At 32.8% G+C, this 24,603-nt stretch overlaps 1 protein-coding gene across 1 annotated transcript; it reads right to left on the bottom strand.

Moving 5' to 3' along the window:
* Window positions 1-20,039: 20,039 nt before the first annotated feature.
* On the bottom strand, window positions 20,040-24,260 carry LOC145793460 (polyadenylate-binding protein 3-like). The gene is made up of 2 exons (XM_082876292.1): window positions 24,210-24,260; window positions 20,040-20,726 (listed from the first exon to the last, which is right to left on the bottom strand). The coding sequence occupies exons 1-2, from the start codon at window positions 24,258-24,260 to the stop codon at window positions 20,040-20,042; spliced, it is 738 nt and encodes a 245-aa protein (XP_082732418.1).
* Window positions 24,261-24,603: the final 343 nt, after the last annotated feature.

Below are 24,603 nucleotides of genomic sequence, written 5' to 3'. Positions count from 1 at the left end.
GTCGTAATTGAAAAGACAATGACCAAAGTGACACGAGTCCCAAACTATAGGGACTGTTAGTGTAATTTGCCCTTAAGTTTTTGGTTTTCAAAATACTAAATACAAGTGTCATTTTTATTCCCAATATTAAATTGTGTTAATTTAATTTTTAATACATAAAATTGTTTTAATTTAATTCTAATATTTAAATTGTGCTATTTTAATTTAATGACCGTAAAAGCTCTAGCAACTCAATGCCAATCCTGCATACCCACAAAAACACATCTTCCAAAATCATCGATAGACAGTTATACATATGTCAGCCTAGGGGCTATTAATAAGAACTATATGTCGTTAAAATATTTATAATATCAACATATTTTTAACACATTCCAAACACTTTTACATAATTGAATACATTTTTTTATCACTAACAACAGCTCTTAAGACTATTTTAGCATTTCCATCATATAATGCTTTATGCTGCTAAATATGCACAGCCAAATTGATAGACAATCACGGGCTTGTTCGGTACAATTTTCTGCAAGCTGGAAAATAATAATTTGAATGTAGAAATTAAAAGTACCACCTTCTCTACTTCTTGATAATCAAATTTTTATTTTCAACGTCAAATTATTTCTGTCTTGTAAACTGCAAATAGAAATTGCACCAAACACGTATAAGTAACCTCATAAACTACATCCAACATGGCCATAATGCTGCTAAATACGTATAGCCAAAATGCAGGTACTGATACTGGTACTTTGCCCCCACGTCCACTACCCATCACCGCTGTCCCCCGCCCCATCCTTCTCGACTCCGACGACAACTTTACTATAAACTCTCCCTCAACCACCCGATTTTTACTTTTGTCATCACCACCACCATCTTCATGGCATTGCTCGGATTCACCATTTTTATCTTCTCTCTCATCCTCATCATCGTTGTCGTCCTCAACGAGATGAATGAGTTGGAGAGTGAGGCGACCATCGAGCCTTTTCGCCTGAAAATACTGGCGTTGCCTGACTTTCTCTTCCCTAATGATCAGTCGTCCGTCACTTGTATAGTACCTCTTCAACACCCACGGCATGTGCAACTGTATCGGTGGCGGGTACTCTTTCTTTCTCTTCTCCCATCGTTGATCACAATGCTGTCGCTGATACTTCTCTTCGCTACCACCACCGTCGATCACCACTTCTTCATAATGAGGTATTAGGTCAACACCACTCTCCATCCCAATGTGGTCTCCCATATCTGAGAACCATCTATGGGTTTGGAATGATGAAAAGGAATGCATGAGGGTTTTGGAGAGAGAAAGAAATGGAGTTAGTGAGAGAAACAAGAGGGTTATTGTTGTTTCTATACATGGAGGTGTATATAAGTAAGAGTTATGATCAAGAAGAGAAACCATGGAAGAGAGAAAGAGATTCACATATTATGATTGGATTGTTTGTGGCTTTTGAAGATGTAAGAATCTATATTTACACAGGGAATTTACTTATAATAGATATAAAAGAAAATTAGATAATCAATTAATGATGAGATTAAATGGATAATGGTTATCCTCAAATATGCCAAAATTAGGTAAATATAATTAGGATGTGATCTGTATTAGTATTACAAGATCAACTTCTCTCATTGAGTTTGAAGTCATCTTCTATGTTAAGGCGATGTTTATTTGGTAGATTGGATAAGTGTTATTATTGCTAAAAGTTAAGATAAATTGGAAATTATAAATAGTCTTGCTAAATTTTTTTTATTTAACACAATTAACAAAAAAAAAAAAAAAAAAGAAAAGAAAAAAGAAAAATCTAATTACTATGTGTGGGATTTCAATAGCGATAGACTTCTTGGTAATTGTTGTTTTCTACTCCAAAACCCTACTCTTATTCTCTCTCACATGTTGATGATAAAATATGAGATAGAGGCTATGCTTGGAGTGGAAAGCTTAACTACATATTTTTAAAGCCTCAATTCTACACTAGCCCATCATGAATAATAGAATTACAAATGGGTTTAAACTATTCTTCAAACACATGATTTGCCTCATACTCTTTTAGTACATATGATCAAAATATTTATAGTTGTTGTAAAACCTATATGCTTAGTGTATGTCAAAGCCCATATACTCATTAAGATCTTTTGACTATTGGCCATAATTAAGTCTTTAAGATCATAAAAGAGAGGTTTTAGGCACCAAATAATACACTAGGAGGGTCTTAGGTACCAACAACAATCTAAAATGGCAATTAATTCTGATAATATAATATGCTTTGGAAATACAAAAAATAATGTTAATAATAAATATGATCATAGTCTGCATATTATTAAAGAATCTGCAAATATAAATAGTGTGTGTTCTAGTCTAAATAATATTACTGATATTATGTGTTCTTGGTTTTCTAAATTAGATAAAAATCAAAAAATAAATTAAAATTATCTAGAGACTAAAGTTGAGTCTATAGAATCTAAAATAGACAATTTGGGTTCTATAATAAATATTGATTTAAATAAAGAAGCAAAAAATCAAATAAATAATTTGGTGACAAAATTAGAAACTATATCCTTCATAAACAATGATGGAATGAATAGTCCAGGAGATAGTGACATCCCTAGGCTATTTTATGGTACAGGAGATATTATGGTACTCCAAACCAATACCTATAATAAAACTGAATATGAAAATATTGTTGAAATATTGGATTATTGGAGAAAATTATATAAAGACCCAGACTTAGGTATTGATGAAAGAAATAGGCTACTGGATCAGATAAGAGAAACTTATCTAGAAAATGAAACCCTTTTACAACACTTTAATTATGATATTAATATGTCAACTAATGATGATGACAGCCAATCATCCTCATCTGAAGAATCAATAGATCAAGATATTTCATCAGAAATAAATAAAGGGAAAAGAAAGGCAGACGAGCCAATTGATCCCGAATTATTTGGCACATGGGGAGATGGAGAAAATTTTGACTTTATTCAAACAAATGAAGTTAAAAATGATATTAACATTGGAAGTACCTCCAATCCTACACCTGAGTCAGTAATATTTAGAAAAGATAATAATCATAAGTATCCAATAGCTCAAAATGGTACTTATTTAGACTTGTCTCATGTTCCTTTTAAGGATCAACCACAAGCAATAGATGATTGGGCACAATCCTTGTCCATCATAATTACCAATTATAAAAATAGTTGGTCAAAGGAAAAATTCCTTGATTATATTGCAACAACTCTTCAGGGAGATGTGTTGCAATGGTTAAGACAATGGGAAAAATCTGAAATTGAGAAAAGTCAAAAAACGGCTTTGTTAACAAATTTTCTCACACTTGACACAATTTTAGTTAAGTTTGCAAAAATCATAAAAGAAAATTTATGTGGTTTTGCAGGAGATACTAATTTGCAAGCAGATGCAAATTATATTTTGACTAAATTAGAATTATGTAATATTTGCCTTTTTGAAGATTATGTTCAAACTTTTAAAAAATATTATTGTCTTATTGATCCACCAGCAAATCAACCCTGGTTAGATCAATTTTTTCATAAACTCCCTAATCCATGGGATGAGTTATGTATTAAAACATATCCTGATTTTCTCAAAAAAATGGGGAAGGAAGAATATGATAATCTTGGTTTTCGCATTAATTATGTTCTAAGGCTGATAGCAGATCGGTGTCTAGAAGTAAAGGCGAAAAAATAAATAAAAAATCAAATTTCTAACTCACCATATGGTCAAAAATGTTGTGATAAAATTTTAAAAGAAAATTGGAAAATTGGTTGTAATACATTTCCTAAAAGAAAAGGATTTTCCAAAAAGCGTAGAAAATATAAATGGAAACCTTGGAAAAAGAACAAAACTTTTTTAAAAAGGAAAAAGTATATTCGAAAAAAGAAACCAACAAGTGTTTCAAAAAAGAAAACTTGTAAATGTTACATTTGTAACGAAGAAGGTCACTATGCACCCGAATGCCCAAAACGGGGAACAAGTGCAAAGAAAATGATCAAAGTTCTTGAAGAACAAGATTTTGAAATAATATATGGAGAAGAAATTTCTGATGAAGAAGAAATCTTATATGAAATTTCTAGTGATGAAGAAAGTTCAGATGAAGAACTAATCTTCATGATGACTAATAATAGTCAAGAAATATCTCAAGAAGCAAATAGTATATCTCAAGAAGAATTGCTGGCAATTCGACTTGGAGATATAATCGGGGAAGAAAAAACTTTTACCGACGAAGAATTAGCAAAATTCGAAAAAATGCAAGAAGTTGCTGTTCCAGAAATTTACAAACTTTCAAAATTTAACTTCTTTTCAGCAAGAGTGTTTGAACAATACAGTGGTAACACTCAAGCAAAATGGTCAGAAGAAGGAAATATTGATCTTCCTTTTTTTGATAAGAAAAAGGTTGCAAGATGGAAAAAGAAATATCCTGAAATTTAATATATTCATATTGGATTAATTCAAGTAACTATAACAACCTTATTTCGCCAAGGGATAGATACTCCTATTTTGGCAGTAATTTTTGACAAAAGATTTTCCGACCCAATGAAAGCAATCATTTGAGGAATTCGATCTAATTTGGCTAATGGAGTAGTTTGGTTTAATGTTAGACCAAATTTCTTTATTTCCATAAATGATCCTAATCTTGAAGATACAGTCAGAATAAGAATTAAAACACAAGGATTAGGAATGAAATCAAATTCTCATGATTTGGCTATTCGTTGGAAAACAATTCACGAATTAACCAAATTTCCTGAAACAAAAACAAGATCAAACAATAATAAAATTGTTGAGATCTTTGAACCAAGACCATTTGGCACGGTAATACAACCTCGTCTAATGAATTGGAGCGATTTAGAAGTCCCTCGACAATGGTTAATCCAAGACCTAGTGGGACAAGGAGAATTTTCTAAAATAAAAAAACCTGCACAATTACAAATGCAGGCATCAGGAAAAAAATTATATATTGAAAATACAGTTCCAAAAATTAAAAGATCAACTTCTGTATTTGAAAAAGATTTTTCTAACAAATCATTTTCAAAGTTAAGCATTGGAGAATCAAGTAATAATTCTAATCAAGAATCTATTACTTCAAACAATGTTCAGATTCCTATTTTTCCAGGAACAAGAAAACTTGAACATATTAAGTCCGTATATATGTATCATTTTCAAACAAAAAATGATGATATTATTTTTTCTCCTAGCCAAGGAAAAAGAAGATATACATATTTATTGGGAACATTTAATTTTGCACGTTATAAACCCTATAGCCTCAGTGTTCTCATAGATACAGGAGCTACAGTCAGCTCATGTAAATGGAATGCCATACCAAAAGAAAAATGGATATTAATGAAACATCCAATTTTAGTTACCGGAATAGATGGCAACCATACTTCCATACAATTCAAGGCTAAAAATATAGCTATTTGGTTAAATGATAGCAAATTCATTATACTAAAAATTTTATGTTTTCCGTATATGCATGGAGATTTCCTTCTTGGCAATAATTTTATATATAAATACCTTCCAATGCAAATACAGGAAAAGGCTATTTCATTAAGCATAAACAATGTCTTAATTCATATTCCCTTGTTAGAACAACATAAATACATTTGTGATAAAGAGTTTGCGCCCATGTCGCGTGGTGATTTAACTCCCATCATCAAAACTATTGATGAATCACATTGGATTTATAAAATTTTAGAAGAAAATTTTAGTGAACATCCATTAAAACTATGGCAACGTAGTCCACGTTATTGTAGTTTAAAATTGAAAGACCTAATGTTATCATTAGAGTACGACCGATGATCTATACTAGACAAGATATAGATGAATTTGATATTCAACTCCAGGAACTTTTAGACAAAAAGTTAATTGAAGAAACTAAAAGCCCTCACTCTAATCCAGCTTTTATGGTAAGAAACCATGCTGAAATTAAAAGAGGAAAAGCCCGAATGGTAGTCAACTATAAACGGCTAAATGAAAATTTAGAATTTGATGGATATTTTATTCCACGAATAGATGTTTTGATTAACTTAACCAAAGGATCAAAAATCTTTAGCAAATTTGATTGTAAAAGTGGATTTTGGCAAATTCAATTGACTGAAGAGTCAAAAAAATTGACAGCTTTCAGTACACCTAGAGGACATTACCACTGGAATGTTATGCCTTTTGGGTTAAATATTGCACCACAGGTATTTCAACGGTGGATGGATACAATTTTTAAGGATCTTAAAGATTGTTGTGTAGTTTATATTGATGATATACTTATCTTCTCTAAAACCAAGGAGGAGCATAAGAAACATTTAAAATTACTTTGTGAAAGATTCCAAAAACATGGAATTATTTTGTCTCCAAAAAAGATTGAATTAGAAAAAGAATCAATTGAATTTTTGGGAATAATTTTAGACCAAAAAGGTTTAAAATTACAAGAACATATTTTGTCCAAAGTACGAGATTTTCCTAATACTCTTGAAAATATAACACAATTACAGAGTCTATTAGGCATTTTAAATTATGGACGAAATTTTATTAAAAATCTTTCAAAAATAGAAATTCCTTGGTTAACCAAATTAAGGAAAAATTTTATTTTTGAATGGACAGCAGAAAATGTTGCTTTAATAAAACAAATTAAAGAAAATGTTAAAACTTTACCATATGTTTATCTTCCTAAAACAGGTGATAAATTAATTTTAGAAACAGATGCCTCAGAAGCATGCTGGGGATGTGTTCTTAAAGCAATACCAAGTAATTTATGGTATGATAAAGAGATACCTTTATCAGAAAATGGGGTTAGACCAAGAAAAAAATCCAATACCCATAAAATTATAAAAAGAAGAGTTAATTTGTGAATATAATTCTGGAACATTTAAACCAAATGAATATAAATATATTATTTTCGAAAAAGAATTACTTGCAATAAAATTGGCAATAAAGAGTTTTCATGGATAGAAAGATTTGTAAAAGATTTCTTGATCAATAAAAAACCTATTGAACAAGGAAGAGATTTTCAATTATATACACTGATAGTAATTCTCTTACTGCCTTATTATCAGTGCGTACAATAAAATTTTCTGGGGCTAAATAAATATGAAAACTCTTTATTGCCAATTTTATTGCAAGTAATTCTTTTTCGAAAATAATATATTTCTGTTCATTTGGTTTAAATGTTCCAGAATTATATCCACAAATTAACTCTTCTTTTTGTAATTTTATGGGTATTGGATTTTTTTTCTTGGTCTAACCCCATTTTCTGATAAAGGTATCTCTTTATCATACCATAAATTACTTGGTATTGCTTTAAGAACACATCCCCAGCATGCTTCTGAGGCATCTGTTTCTAAAATTAATTTATCAACTGTTTTAGGAAGATAAACATCTGGTAAAGTTTTAACATTTTCTTTAATTTGTTTAATTAAAGCAACATCTTCTGCTGTCCATTCAAAAATAACATTTTTCCTTAATTTGGTTAACCAAGGAATTTCTATTTTTGAAAGATTTTTAATAAAATTTTGTCCATAATTTAAAATGCCTAATAGACTCTGTAATTGTGTTATATTTTCAAGAGTATTAGGAAAATCTCGTACTTTGAACAAAATATGTTCTTGTAATTTTAAACCTTTTTGGTCTAAAGTTATTCCCAAAAATTCAATTGATTCTTTTTCTAATTCAATCTTTTTTGGAGACAAAATAATTCCATGTTTTTGGAATCTTTCACAAAGTAATTTTAAATGTTTCTTATGCTCCTCCTTGGTTTTAGAGAAGATAAGTATATCATCAATATAAACTACACAACAATCTTTAAGATCCTTAAAAATTGTATCCATCCACCGCTGAAATACCTGTGGTGCAATATTTAATCCAAAAGGCATAACATTCTAGTGGTAATGTCCTCTAGGTGTACTGAAAGCTGTCAATTTTTTTGACTCTTCAGTCAATTGAATTTGCCAAAATCTACTTTTACAATCAAATTTGCTAAAGATTTTTGATCCTTTGGTTAAGTTAATCAAAACATCTTTTCGTGGAATAAAATATCCATCAAATTCTAAATTTTCATTTAGCCGTTTATAGTTGACTACCATTCGGGCTTTTCCTCTTTTAATTTCAGCATGGTTTCTTACCATAAAAGCTGGACTAGAGTGAGGGCTTTTAGTTTCTTCAATTAACTTTTTGTCTAAAAGTTCCTGGAGTTGAATATCAAATTCATCTATATCTTGTCTAGTATAGATCATCAGTCGTACTCTAATGATAACATTAGGGTCTTTCAATTTTAAACTACAATAACGTGGACTACGTTGCCATAGTTTTAATGGATGTTCACTAAAATTTTCTTCTAAAATTTTATAAATCCAATGTGATTCATCAATAGTTTTGATGATGGGAGTTAAATCACCACGCGGCACGGGCGCAAACTCTTTATCACAAATGTATTTATGTTGTTCTAACAAGGGAATATGAATTAAGACATTGTTTATGCTTAATGAAATAGCCTTTTCCTGTATTTGCATTAGAAGGTATTTATATATAAAATTATTGCCAAGAAGGAAATCTCCATGCATATACGGAAAACATAAAATTTTTGGTATAATGAATTTGCTATCATTTAACCAAATAGTTATATTTTTAGCCTTGAATTGTATGGAAGTATGGTTGCCATCTATTCTGATAACTAAAATTGGATGTTTCATTAATGTCCATTTTTCTTTTGGTATGGCATTCCATTTACATGAGCTGACTGTAGCTCCTGTATCTATGAGAACACTGAGGCTATAGGGTTTATAACGTGCAAAATTAAATGTTCCCAATACATATGTATATCTTCTTTTTCCTTGGCTAGAAGAAAAAATAATATCATCATTTTTTGTTTGAAAATGATACATATATACGGACTTAATATGTTCAAGTTTTCTTGTTCCTGGAAAAATAGGAATCTGAACATTGTTTGAAGTAATAGATTCTTGATTAGAATTATTACTTGATTCTCCAATGCTTAACTTTGAAAATGATTTGTTAGAAAAATCTTTTTCAAATACAAAAGTTGATCTTTTAATTTTTGGAACTGTATTTTCAATATATAAATTTTTTCCTGATGTCTGCATTTGTAATTGTGCAGGTTTTTTTATTTTAGAAAATTCTCCTTGTCCCACTAGGTCTTGGATTAACCATTGTCGAGGGACTTCTAAATCACTCCAATTCATTAGACGAGGTTGTATTACCGTGTCAAATGGTCTTGGTTCAAAGATCTCAACGATTTTATTATCGTTTGATCTTGTTTTTGTTTCAGGAAATTTGGTTAATTCGTGAATTGTTTTCCAACGAATAGCCAAATCATGAGAATTTGATTTCATTCCTAATCCTTGTGTTTTAATTCTTATTCTGACTATATCTTCAAGATTAGGATCATTTATGGAAATAAAGAAATTTGGTCTAACATTAAACCAAACTACTCCATTAGCCAAATTAGACTGAATTCCTCCAATGATTGCTTTCATTGGGTCGGAAAATCTTTTGTCAAAAATTACTGCCAAAATAGGAGTATTTATCCCTTGGCGAAATAAGGCTGTTATGGTTACTTGAATTAATCCAATATGAATATATTGAATTTCAGAATATTTCTTTTTCCATCTTGCAACCTTTTTCTTATTAAAAAAAGGAAGATCAATATTTCCTTCTTCTGACCATTTTGCTTGAGTGTTACCACTGTATTGTTCAAACACTCTTGCTGAAAAGAAGTTAAATTTTGAAAGTTTGTAAATTTCTGGAACAGCAACTTCTTGCATTTTTTCGAATTTTGCTAATTCTTCGTCGGTAAAAGTTTTTTCTTCCCCGATTATATCTCCAAGTCGAATTGCCTGCAATTCTTCTTGAGATATACTATTTGCTTCTTGAGATATTTCTTGACTATTATTAGTCATCATGAAGATTAGTTCTTCATCTGAACTTTCTTCATCACTAGAAATTTCATATAAGATTTCTTCTTCATCAGAAATTTCTTCTCCATATATTATTTCAAAATCTTGTTCTTCAAGGACTTTGATCATTTTCTTTGCACTTTTTTCCCGTTTTGGGCATTCGGGTGCATAGTGACCTTCTTCGTTACAAATGTAACATTTACAAGTTTTCTTTTTTGAAACACTTGTTGGTTTCTTTTTTCGAATATACTTTTTCCTTTTTGAAAAAGTTTTGTTCTTTTTCCAAGGTTTCCATTTATATTTTCTACGCTTTTTGGAAAATCCTTTTCTTTTAGGAAATGTATTGCAACCAATTTTCCAATTTTCTTTTAAAATTTTATCACAACATTTTTGACCATATGGTGAGTTAGAAATTTGATCTTTTATTTGTTTTTTCGCCTTTACTTCTAGACACCGATCTACTATCAGCCTTAGAACATAATTAATGCGAAAACCGAGATTATCATATTCTTCCTTCCCCATTTTTTTGAGAAAATCATGATATGTTTTAATACATAACTCATCCCATGGATTAGGGAGTTTATGAAAAAATTGATCTAACCAGGGTTGATTTGCTGGTGGATCAATAAGATAATAATATTTTTTAAAAGTTTGAACATAATCTTCAAAAAGACAAATATTACATAATTCTAATTTAGTCAAAATATAATTTGCATTTGCTTGCAAATTAGTACCTCCTGCAAAACCACATAAATTTTCTTTTATGATTTTTGCAAACTCAGCTAAATTTGTGTCAAGTGTGAGAAAATTTGTTAACAAAGCCGTTTTTTGACTTTTCCCAATTTCAGATTTTTCCCACTGTCTTAACCATTGCAACACATCTCCCCGAAGAGTTGCTGCAATATAATCAAGGAATTTTTCCTTTGACCAACTATTTTTATAATTGGTAATTATGATGGACAAGGATTGTGCCCAATCATCTATTGCTTGTGGTTGATCCTTAAAAGGAACATGAGACAAGTCTAAATAAGTACCATTTTGAGCTATTGGATACTTATGATTATTATCTTTTCTAGATATTACTGGCTCAGGTGTAGGATTGGAGGTACTTCCAATGTTAATATCATTTTTAACTTCATTTGTTTGAATAAAGTCAAAATTTTCTCCATCTCCCCATGTGCCAAATAATTCGGGATCAATTGGCTCGTCTGCCTTTATTTTCCCTTTATTTATTTCTGATGAAATATCTTGATCTATTGATTCTTCAGATGAGGATGATTGGCTGTCATCATCATTAGTTGACATATTAATATCATAATTAAAGTGTTGTAAAAGGGCTTCATTTTCTAGATAAGTTTCTCTTATCTGATCCAGTAGCCTATTTCTTTCATCAATACCTAAGTCTGGGTCTTTATATAATTTTCTCCAATAATCCAATATTTCAACAATATTTTCATATTCAGTTTTATTATAGGTATTGGTTTGGAGTACCATAATATCTTTTGTACCATAAAATAGCCTAGGGATGTCACTATCTCCTGGACTATTCATTCCATCATTGTTTATGAATGATATAGTTTCTAATTTTGTCACCAAATTGTTTATTTGGTTTTTTGCTTCTTTATTTAAATATTTATTATAGAACCCAAATTGTCTATTTTAGATTCTATAGACTCAACTTTAGTCTCTAGATAATTTTGATTTATTTTTTGATTTTTATCTAATTTAGAAAACCAAGAACACATAATATCAGTAATATTATTTAGACTACAACACACACTATTTATATTTGCAAATTCTTTAGTAATATGCAGACTATGATCATATTTATTATTAACATTATTTTTTGTATTTTCAAAGCATATTATATCATCAGAAATAATTGCCATTTTAGATTGTTGTTGGTACCTAAGACCCTCCTAGTATATTATCTGGTGCCTAAAACCTCTCTTTTATGATCTTAAAGACTTAATTATGGCCAATAGTCAAAAGATCTTAATGAGTATATGGGCTTTGACATACACTAAGCATATAGGTTTTACAACAACTATAAATGAAACAAATAATTATGAAGATATAAAATACAAAAGATACACAAAAAACTTAGACGGAATTTTTAACTTAAATTTTTTTTTTTTTTTATAACATAAAACACACCATACAAACTTATATATATATCAAAAATTTATACATAGATAGAAATACTTACATAGCTTGATCTTGCTTTTCAAAGCTCTTCACCAAGCTCTGATACCAATTACAAAACTAAAAAGGAAAGGAGCTTTTTTACTTATGGAGTTATGGTGGAGTTATAAAATTATGATAGAGAACTTAGAGACAAAGAAGAAAGCAAAAAGATGGAGAGAAGTTGAAGGGAATTTACAAGGGCAACCTTCCACAACTGCTAATTCCACAGAACATATAATCAATATGCCAACAAAAAATAATTAACCCCCAACATGCACACCCAAGGAAGCAACAGACAGCCCCAACAATTGGTGAATGTTACTGATCAAACAGAACAGAAACCAAACTGCACAACATCAAAACAGGATCCATGCTATACAACATCTTCAGAAATCAAGAATAAAGCACTCTCAAAGGTAGACCCTCACATGATTAAGGTTGAATACTAAGTCAGTCACAGAGTAATGGATGTCTTTTACAAAGGTCTTGATCCAAAATGCAAGCCTAAGCTTAATTAGCTCACTCAACTCAAAGCAATTAGGCTGCACTTCATTGTATATGCATTCATTCTTCTGTTTCCAAAGTGACCAAAGAACAATTAGAGGTAGAACATCCCAGATCCTCCTTTCTAATCTTTTAAACTTGCCACCCTTCTACCAATGGAAAAGATTATCAACCGAACTAGGTATCACCCATTGAAACCCCTACTACCACTGCATCATTTCTGTCCAAATGTTCCAGGAAAATGGGCAAAATAGAAGTAGATGACCAGCTGATTCAAGTTTTGATCTGCAGAAAGTGCATAGTGTGGCAACATTGATGCCAAGAATCCTGATTTTCTGAAGGAAAACAGCTGATTTGATTCTGTCTTTCCATGCCAACTAGCTGAAGAATTGAATTTTGGAAGGAAGGTATTTATTCCAAATGAATTTGCAAATTGGGAACCTGGGACCAAGAGAAGCAAAACATAATTTATACACATTAGTAGCTTTGAAAATACCTGAGTTTGAACCCAGCCAAACAGGGCTGTCAGTCACCCCATTCCTTAGTATGGGTGCAGAGGATAATACATTTGACAACCTAGTAATCTCCTCCACTTCCCATTCATTTGGAGCTCTTCTAAGAGGTAAATTCCAATCCCTTGAAGTTGATCTTCTTGCACAGAACATAGGTAGTGTGTCTTCCTTGTTTGTTGATAATCTAAAAAGACTAGGAAATTCATCTTTTAGATAGAAGTTTCCACACCATTTATCCAGCCAAACCCTAACTCTTTTAGTTGTCCAAAAAGAAATTGCAGAGGGGTTGCCTGTGAATGGCAAAAGAGATGATATCACTCCACACCCTAAAGTAATTGCAGGAAGTCCTCAAAGTTGGTTGCCACTTTAATTCATCAATCAAGTATTTGCTACAAAGTACCTTTCTCCATAGAGCAGTGTAATCACTTCCAAACTTCCACCACCATTTTAGCAAAAGACTAGCATTAACATCTGTGATTCTTCTTATTCCTAATCCTCCAAGACTCATGCTCTTTATGACATCAGCCCACTTTACCATATGAATTTTCTTCTTTAGATCAGAACCTCTCCACAGGAAATTTGCTTTAATTTTTTCTATCTCTTTTGCCACTCCCACAGGCATTTTGAAAAGGGACAAGTAATAGATTGGTAGATTAGACAACACTGATTTGATTAAGGCAAACCTACCTGCAAAGGAAAGCAGTCTTCTTTTCTACCCTGCTAGTCTTAACCTGACTTTGTCTAAAACAGGTTTCCACGTGGACTTGCTTCCAGGATTTGCACCAAGAGGTAGACCTAAGAATTTTAATGGTTGGCCTTGCACTTTACAATTGAGAAGATCAGCAAAGGAAGAAAGCATCCCTTCATCAACACCAATTCCACATAACACACTTTTGTGGTAATTTATCTTCAGTCCAAATAGCAGTTCGAAGCATCTTAACACTCTTTTGATGTTCACTACTTGCTTCTTATCTGCGTCACAGAAGATAATTGAGTCATTAGCGAATTGAAGGTGGGAATGACTACTTCCTTCCTCCAAATTTTCACACCCTTAATGAAATTCAACTCATAAGCTCTAGTCATGAGTATGTTGAGCCCTTCCACTACTAGGTAAAACAGAAATGGTGAGAGGGGGTTACCCTGCCTCAGACCTCTATGTGGAGAAAATTCTACAGTTGGAGATTCATTGACTAGAACAGAGAGTCTTGTTGAGGATATACATTCTTTCATCCAAGAAATCCATTTTGAACCAAACCCAAAGTTGGAGAGTAATGAAAAAAGGAAATTCCAATTAACTGAATCAAATGCTTTTTCGAAATCAAGTTTGATGATGATACCTTTCTTCTTAAATTTTTTCCAGCCATCCACAACTTCATTGGCAATGAGCACACCATCTAGAATATACCTATCTCCAAGATAGGTAGATTGAGTAGCACCAATTACTTCGGGTATAACTTTTTTCAGCCTGTGAGCTAGGACTTTTGAAAGGATCTTATAAATGGAGCCCACCAAACTAATTGGTCTGTAGTCCCCCAATCCCATAGGATTCTCATTTTTGGGGATAAGAGTGATGAAGGAGCTATTAATCCCATATGCAAGCTTGCCATGAGTGTGAAAATCTTTCATGAACATAAGAATCTCATTTTTCATATCCTTCCAATATTTCTGAAAATAAAGCAAGTTGAAGCCATCTGGACTTGGGGCTTTATTACCATTGCACTCCTTGATGGTTGCCTTAATTTCAGCTTTAGAGAATTCTGCTTCTAGTTCTTGGAAATAATTGCTCACTTGCACTGATTTGAACACACCACCCAAGGATGGCCTATTGGTCCAGGCTTCTGTGAACTATTTCTTGAAGTGTAGAAAAGCCTCTTACTTGATTTTATCAGGTTCTTCATGGTTTACTCCATTGACAGAGATAGTGTTAATGGCATTTCTATTTTGCCTACAACTGGCTATAACATGGAAAAATCTAGTGTTTTTGTCCCTATTCAGAGTCCAATTAACTCTAGATTTCTGCTGCCACATCCATTCCATCATTTTGCTTAGCTTCTAGATTTCATTTTTCATAGCCTTCTTCTATCTCTTTCTGATGCAAGCAATGGCCTTTCTTCAACAGATATGTCAAGATCATGTAATTCTGCCTCGGCTATTTTTAGATTAGTTGAGATGTTGCCAAAAACTTCACTATTCCACTTCTTGAGAGGTAATTTCAGCAGCTTTAGTTTCTGCAAAAGAGCTTGCCCAGGACCACCTGACAGTAGTTTCCTTCCACGTGTTTTCCACAAAGGAGGGAAAATTAGGGTGAAGAGTCCAAGCATTGATAACCTTGAATGGCTTTGGACCCCAATCCCTCTCATCCTCCCTTACCAAGAGAGGGCAGTGATCAGAAAGCACTCTAGGCAAGCCCCAAAACTTCAGTTTGAACATAACCATTCAGGACTGAGCATAATTCTATCAATCCTACTCCACTTCTCATTTTCTTGTGCATTACACCAGTGTATTTTCTTCCAAGCAGTGGTGAATCAGTTAACTCACATTTATCTATGAATTCATTAAACTCTTTTATCCCTTTATCCCTTCTAGAGCAGCCAATTATTTCCACAATATTTCTTATCTCATTAAAATCTCCTCATATACACCATGGATTAGAAAAAATACTCTTTAACTTAACAAGGCTTCCCCATAATATGTTCTTGCTATTAGCATCATTGGGAGCATATACATTCAGCAATACACAATCAAACGAATTTAGAAATGTACCTGATAGGAGAATGAATCTTCTATTACTACAGCAACCATGAAGCTTGAAGATCTCTGGGTCCCATATGCACGGCAGGCCTCCAACAGATCCTTCTGAATCAACTTACATATACTCCATGCTTCTTCTTGACCATAGGGCTCTAACTTCATTCTCTGAGATTGAAGTTTTTTTTGTTTCTTGAAAAAATGCTATTTCTACTTGCCTCTCCCTAATTAGTTTCCTCACCCTTCCTTTTTTCCTAGCTTTCCTTAAGCCTCTAATATTCCATGACAGTTGTTTCATTGACAATAGAGTTTGAACACCAAAATTCACCTTGATTGAATATGTTTACTGCCTTCTTCGTTCCCCTCTCCATTTCTTTCCTTGTCTTTGAGCTTTAGTTCAACAATTTTGTTAATTGTATCAGATTTCTTGCCATTGAAAGTGAGCCCTAGTATTTTCGCCATCTGCATTGTAGCTTGAGCTTCGTTTAGAACTGTAATAACCCCGATCCGTAATTAGCCACTAATCCGTAATTAATGATGCTAATGAGAGGATTAAAATAAATTATGTGTTTATTCTGTATTTTGCATGATATTTGATTTTCTATCTGTTGCCTGTAGAAATATCTGTTTGGATTTTCCGCTTTAACATGTAAATTGAAAGCCTTATCGACATCCGAAACAAAAATTGATTACATCAATATGTTATTTGGAATTTTTAGAACCTTTTGGCAAATTTTATTAAAAATTGATTCAGAACGATTAATTAGGTCGTGTTTGGTTAGCCTAATGTCCCAATTAATGCATTATATCATCATAACTATATATGCATCACATTTAGCTCTTTTGAGCTCATTTCATTTCATTTCCCTTGAGTGGAAAAATCTGAGATTTCTTCTTAGAGAGAGAGAGAGTGCAATTCTAGAGAGAGGAAATGAGAGATTAAAAGAAGAAGTTGAAGATTTTACTTGAGTTCATCAATTTTGTGCAAGAGCTAGACTAATTCAAGACTATAGGTATGAATTCAACTCCTAAATTTATGAATCTAAGTTATTAACATGTAGATTGTGAGTTTAAATGTGTATATTGAGCCTATGATGAAGATTTGAGTTACAATTCATACATGCATGCTCGTGTAGGTGTTAAATTACCAAGTTAGCTTTGAATTACATCAATTGTGTTGGAAATGGAGGTTGAATGGTACATGCATGCATATTTCATCAAGTCTTGTAAGTCAATCCCATGTTTTTGAAGTCTTGAAAGAGAATTTGGAAGAGAAATCCACATGCATGCATGAATACATGGAGTTTTGACATGTTAAGTTTGATTTTGGGCATCTATGTTGTTATCATGAGTTATTTGGCACATGCATGTGTAATTCATCATATTTTAAAGCTTAAATCCATGTTTTGAAAAGGATTTCCCTCATGCATGGAGCCTTTGAGCTCAATCTACTAGTTTCATGAAATTTGAAGAAAATATTTTACATGCATGTTTTGTTTCTTGACTTTCAAGTTGAAATTGTGAGTTTTTAACAAACCCTTAGGCCATGATTTTATGAAATGATCCTAAATTCTTCATGTTTTACAAGTTTACTATGTTATCTCAAGTTTTGGGGCCCAAGAGATATGTTTTGGATAGTTGAATTCGAGCTTTGAGCTGGGGAGGTCAATCTGGATTTTCCAGAAATTTGACCCACGCTCGTGCGTGAACCCTGAATTCATGCACCACGCTCGAGCGCGGGTCAAGTGCCCGTCGAGCGTGAAAACATTGCATCCAGTACTTTTTTGAGTTTACAGTCCGCTCAAGCGGGAGAAAGTCACGCTCAAGCGGAGCTTCATTTTCTGCATGTCCGCTCGAGCGGGGAAACCCACGCTCGAGCGTAGACCTTATTTTCAGAAATTTTGCTTAAGTGTTCCAAGGCATGTTTTGGCTTCCTCATTGCATCTTAGGCTTTCCTAAGCCTTAATTAAGCTTTGATAATGAGGTTATGGATTAGAAACACACTAAGAAAAGAATGTACCAAGTTCCGAGACTGCAAGTGTGTGTGTGTTTTAATCAATGTGCTAAGAATGAACAAGAACCAACATAATGAAAGTTAAGCTGTGTTGGCCACGTGAATGTGTAATAATGAGATATGTTGTGTTATGTACTTTTGTGATTGTAGGTCGACGTATGAAGATTGATTAACCGTTTGCGAGAAACACTGTGAGTAACATTATCGTAAAGATACGTTTATATGAAATTATGTTCCAAATGAAATGTGATAAGCTATGATTTCTAAAATGATATCTGTTTACGTGAACGAACATTCCAAGTTTGAAATCTATTATGACTTCCATAGATAGTCCCAAGTAATGGGGGACGGCATGAAAATGCGGGTCCGTGACATACAAGTAATTACGAGATCTCGTTAGCCACTTCATTATGGTGATATGTGTTTAATCGGTATCTGGAACCGATTACTCTAGTCGGAAGACGTTCTGTGATGTGTTCTATGGGATGTACCATTATTATGTTCTGATATGGGGATGATTATGCTATGATCTGTTTTCCGCTTATGATATGTTCGGATTTCGTTCGCTAACCTCTTTACCATAATGTTATTCATTGGGCTTTAGCTCACTGTTTGTATACATATATATATATATATATATATATATATATACATATATGTATAGGTGAGCATTCTGGAGTTCAAGTCTGGAGACTTTTTGTCTGGATCTGTGTTCTGTTGTCAGCCAGCCATTGTGCCTATTGGTTCTGTGTATATATATGACTTGATGTAATTCTGTAGGCTGTGCTTTAGATACTTTAATGTGTGTGGGTATAATGTATGATTGACTTTTGACTATGTATATAAAGTTTTAAATATTCTGTTTCATATAAATCAGCACAGCTCATTGGACAACTATATTTATGTATTTGTTTCCGCTAGCCCCTTATTATATGCTTATCTGTTCAGAGGCCTTCGGTAATCCAAGGATTACTGGCCGGTTACGATGCTAAACCTATAAGGGCGGGTTTGGGTCGTGACAAAAACATATCTTCCCTTCCTATCACCATGCTCAGATGAAGCTAAAAGTGTCATAGCTGCAACAGCTGCTCTGAAGATAACCTTTTTTGGAGAAAGCTTACTCGAGGAGGCTCCTTTATGCCTATGAAGTCTGACATAGTTCGAGATGATTTCAATCTGAGAGAGGACTTTAGACTTGCCTTTTTGTTCCCTTTCAATTTGACTTTAGTTTTGGACTTACTGGTCTCAAGTTGATCCCCTTTAACATGGGATGAATCTGGATTTGACTTGTTTTTTATGGGCCCAACAATTGAACCATCACTGGCAGAGCTAATAGGAACAATTCTATTGAGACTTATATTTGATGGGCCATGCTCATGGAGAATATTACCCAAATCAACCTCTAGATTTATGCCAAGCCTAAGCCCAACAGATGTGCTGAGGCTTTTAATAAAGCTAGGCGTGTACAGATGGCCAACTAACCTCTGGTTGTCATTAGTAACAACATGACTGAGTTTAGTCGCATTTTCTTTTATTGAGTTTTCCATGCGTGCATCATCCTCAAAACTGATCCCCATGCATTCTTTGGTCTCTTCGGCTACTGTATCCACTACATCTCTACCACAATGATGGTCTTCTTTTGAATTTCCAGCTGCCTTGTCCAACTCATCACTGCCGCATATATGTTTCAACCTCTGAACAAGGGCCACATCATCATGTGATGCCAGCTCAGCTTTAGCCATTTCCAATCTCTTTGCCACTACACCTTCTTCTTTCTCGAGCAGTGCAGGTTCTTCTTGTTCTTCTCTGACAACCTTATTGCAGTTGCAAATTTCCTCTATATCAATGGATAAATTGTGATCACTCACATCATTAAACTGTTCTTCACAGACCAAGATTGAAGCAACTTTGCCCTTGCACTCCAGATTGATTTCTTGATTAATCCATTCCATGCATTTAGTTGCAATCCTAACTCTACCATAGCAAAATGATACTGGTTGACTGATATCTCCATCAATGAGGAGGACCTTTCCCCAAATGCCTCATAATTTGTTAAATGTATCTTTATTCCACATATTTAGTGGGACACCATAGCACCTTAACCATAAACATCTATCCTAATCGAAATGCATGTTTGGCTTCTATTCCGTAACAAATTCACACCACTCCTTCAGTCATTCATTTATTGAGCTGAAATTTGTTTTCATCTCCTCTTTGGATTGGAATGTTAGAATAGCATCCCTTCCTTCTCCTTTTCTAACAACAATATGGCCCAGCCCTTTATCTCTTAGTACTTGCTTAATGCTGGATAAAGTGTACTCATTTTTGAGTCTTGCGATTATACTTTCATACAGCCACCCATGACCATCTTCATTCACTTTAATGGTGATGCATGGTTTACCTTGTGTTGAATTTGCGTCTGTTTTGAGTGCATCAGCAAAGGATTTACTGATGGGCTTACCTATATTACGTTGAATGTGAGCTGCTCCAACTCTTTCTTTATCTAAAGGATCTCTTTTGATGGAATTGGAATGAGATGTAATCCTGTTTTGTTCTCTGACATACTCTGCATATTTGACTTCAAGTGCCTTATCCTCCACCCACAATCCATTTGCTTTTTGAACTGCTATACTTGCTACAACCGAGCAATCAAATCTCACGAAGCCAAACCTAGTGTTTGTTGCCTTCCTCCTCTTTTGTGGGATAAACACATCCTTAACTATTCCAAACTTAGTGAAGAGTTTGAACAGACCTTTAGGATCCAATGAGTGTGGTAGATTGTCCACAAACACAGTAAACCAGTCTTTCGTTGGATTTTTGACCCATGCTCCTCTGCTTTGCCTTTGCTTCACCACAGGAATCTACCATTTTTGCACTCCTTGCCCCATTCAAATCAAACCAGCAGCATTACAAAATATATAATTATTTGATATATATATATATATATGTTCACTTACAATTTTTTTTTACAATCTCCCACTTAAACCACAATGGTCAAATTGACTATAGCATTTGATGATATTAATACCATACTCAAATTTATATTCAAATGACATTACAATCTCCCATTTTTTTTTTAATCTTAATGATATTAATAACTATAGCATTTGAATATAAATTTGTCAAATTGACTCAGTAACATTCAGTTTGGATCATGAGGGGAGGTGAGAAAAAAAAGGAAATAATTATATATGTTTTTTTACAATCATGTTTGAATGGATAAAAGAGAAGAGAATGGGTTTCTCACCTATCTTGTTTGGATATAGAGTAAGTAAAGGGGGGAAGTATTTTATTTTATTTTACTGAAATAATTTTTCATATTAATAAGTTATGTTTTCAGCTTCACCATAGGATCAACAACATCAAACATGATTTTAAAAAAACAAAAAACAAAATTAAAAAATTATCAATGTCCTACAAATATTCCAAATACAGTACATCAACCACACAAACATACTATTCTGAACATGGGATCACCCCATGAAATTCAAGGTGAAAACTTGAGTAGATGGAAGTTCTAACCAAAAACAACGCACGGCAGTGTCTTGTAAGAAGGTGGATGGTCTTCAATAGCAAGTGTGCAATATTTATATGTTAAACCCTAGGATAGAGATTGGAATTTATGTTTTTTCATGAGGGTAATTTTGGTATATTAAAAAAGTTTCATTAAACCCAATTTTTTTCTCCCCAAATCTCACTATTTTTTATGAGAAACTTTGGTTTGGTGAGAAACCAATTTCTCACCCAACTTAACTATCCAAATAAGTGAGGGCTTTCCCATTTTTACCATTTTTTTTCTTTTTTCACCAAACCTCTCCATCCAAATGGAGTGTAAATTTGTCAATTCGCATATAAATCCACCCATTAGTCTATAGTTATAAGTAAAATTATCTTATGTTAATCTACACAAAATCTTTTTTAATCGTAACATTATCAATAACTGGAGTTTTTAACTTAGTGATTGTGTAGCACCACTTTGTGATATGAGTAGGGGGTGATATACTAACCACACAACTCGAGCTTGACTCATATTCGGCTTATTAAAAGCTCATTCAAACTTGGTCTGTTAAATAAACAATTCAAACTTAAAAACATTTTAGAGCTCGTTAAAATTTTTAAACCAAGCTTAAATAGTCAATTGCTCATTCAACTTGGTTCAATAAGCCTAAATTATATAAAATATCAAATTACTTAACCTCGGCTCAATAAAAGCTCATTTTGGCTCTCGAAAGTTTAACGAACTAAATTAGAACAAATTTTGAAACTCATTAAAATAATCAAACCAAGCTTGAACAGTTAACTGTTCGACTTGTTCGGCTCATTTATCACTCCTATGTATGCGTAAGTTGCAAGTTTAAGGGGCTGAATTTTTGTGTTGTTTATTTCTCCTCATTTAGTCGTTGTTGAGCTTAGATTTGATGATTGTTGACTTTTTGAGATTTGAAATAAGATGATACCTGCCTTTCATTTTCATGGCTTTTTTTTTTAATTTAATTATTTTGTATATTAATTAATTAAATATGATTTTGAATAATATCACGTATTCTATTTATTTGTAAGTTTTGTGTCGAGATTCAAAATAAATTATTTTCTTTGAAATTGTAGAGAGAAAAAAAAGTATTGTATGGTCATTTTTGTTCTTCCCACTTTGTATTTCTAATTCGTGTGACTTGCTTAAATCATTACTTTAAATTTAGGGTTAGACTTTTTTTATGTTTAAATTTCAATATAAGAGAATTTGAGATGCCCATGGAGTCTATTATAGATCCCGTTTCGATAATTCAAACCGTAAGGGCCTTAATATATATCATCTATGAAAATGTTTTGTTGATCCAATAATCATAATATTTTTATTTTATCTTGTTTGTCTCTAAAAAAGGGATGTTTATTTTTCAAAAATATATTTATCGTCTATTTTTCAGGAAATAAATATGATAAAATAAAAATGTTATGATTATCAGATTAAAGTAACTGTTTCACTACAAGAAAATTTATTTTTAGCAGCATTTTTTAGCCTAAAAAACGCCGTCATAAGTTATGGCGATGTTTAATATTTTTTGTCACTGATACCACCGCCGTAATAGTTTTACAACATTTTAAAAACGTCACTAAAAACATTAGGCAACGTTTTAAAAAACGCCACGAAAGATTTGATGCCCATTACTATTTCCGTCACAAAGTAACGTATGACGTCATGATAATGTCATTTAGTGGTGTTTTTTTGAAAAATGTCATTTCCCTCTCTCTCTCTCTCTCTCTCTCTCTCTCTCTTTCTTGATTTTGAAATATAGCATGACATATGACCAACTAATTTAACTAAGAAGAAAGCTTGAATATAGTATGTACAATCTGTGGTTTGGCAAAAAAAATCACAAAAAATTTAATCTTAAACCACACTCTTGAAGCTGCTATCACCAAAAATTAAAAGATCAAAGAAATCACAGAAAATAACAAGGTATGTGGCTCTTGGAATAGTTTTTCAGCTTTTCCTCTAGTATGCTCATACCATAATGACATCCTATTGCAATTTCAATGTCTCGTTGCCCATCCATGAATTGTTGGTTCACTTTTGCAAATCCTATCACCATGTATGTGATAAACATATATGATAAACATAATTAGAGTGCATATATGATAAACATATCCAGGTCCACCATTGTTGCATCTTATAATCTATTATCAATTAGAATAAACCTTTAGATCATCTATTTTAATATGTTGTCCAAAATATGACATCAACTCAGATGTTTCAGCATTCTGATACCTTGAATTTCCTCCAAACCATTTACCATGATTTTAGGGACTACTTAAGATTAGGCACTTTGTGAAATGCATTCCTAATTAAATTCCATCAGACTTGAATTCAAAATAAAGTAAGGTAATTCTATTTGGTAAATATGATAGGGATATTTACACACTTTGATTGGATTTTCTAGTGCTTTAGAAGATGAACGGTTTTCCTGTTAAACAAAAATCTGTAATAAATTAACATTTCTTAGAAACCACCACAGTAGAGATGATGAATTACAATAATATTCCACCACAACAACTTTAATTTTAAGACTAAAACTTATAACAAAAAAGAGGCCTTCTTTAATTGAGTTTGTCCTATCTATTTGAATCTGCATTTGACGAGAACAAATAACATGAATAAAATGTCATATTGAAAATTTCATAATTAACTATTTACTCACTTTTGATGATGAGGTGTATGCATGGAATTGTTGTTGTGAATGCATATGTGTAGCAGCTGGTGCAACAGGTCATCTCATGGCCTATTGAGACTCCAACTACTCTATTCGTGCTTGTTGAGCTTGGATTGTGCTTTGCATCTCCATTTGTACTTTCTGTTGGTTAAGCATAACATCCATCATCTCCTTCATTTGCATCTCCATTTGTGCTTTAGATTGGTTAAATTGCTATTGGACTTGCGTTTAGATGAGACCAGTTTTTTCTTGTGATTGCCTATATTTACCTCCAAAGACATCTGTTGGAAAAGGACCCAATCCATATGTTCGAACACGACCAGGTCGCTTATGCCCTAGAATCTAAGTGATAATCTCTTCATCTGTAGCATTGGATTGCGCTCCAAGCTTCTTCATTTGTGTCTGCAATTGTTAATTAGTTAATTAGCCACTAATAAAATTTATATTTATAGAACTAATAAGAGTATCAAGTCTTTGTATCCAAGTGTGTCCAAGTGTCATGAAAACACAACAATCACAGCTACAACAACAG

The sequence above is a fragment of the Camellia sinensis genome, chromosome 6 (assembly GCF_055761805.1).
Source record: "Camellia sinensis isolate YWXY chromosome 6, ASM5576180v1, whole genome shotgun sequence".
Classification (NCBI taxonomy): Eukaryota; Viridiplantae; Streptophyta; class Magnoliopsida; order Ericales; family Theaceae; genus Camellia; species Camellia sinensis.
The sequence above is the reverse complement of the archived record's forward strand: the minus strand, read 5'-3'. Positions and strand labels throughout refer to the sequence as shown.

What these genes read in the sequence shown, in the direction of transcription:
- LOC145793460 (XM_082876292.1), bottom strand. Translation starts at nt 24,260, where the DNA reads ATGGAGATGCAAATGAAGGAGATGATGGATGTTATGCTTAACCAACAG. An exon ending in TTATGCTTAACCAACAGAAA is followed by an intron (nt 20,727 to 24,209) that starts GTACAAATGGAG and finishes CAAAAATGGTAG; the next exon opens with ATTCCTGTGGTGAAGCAAAG.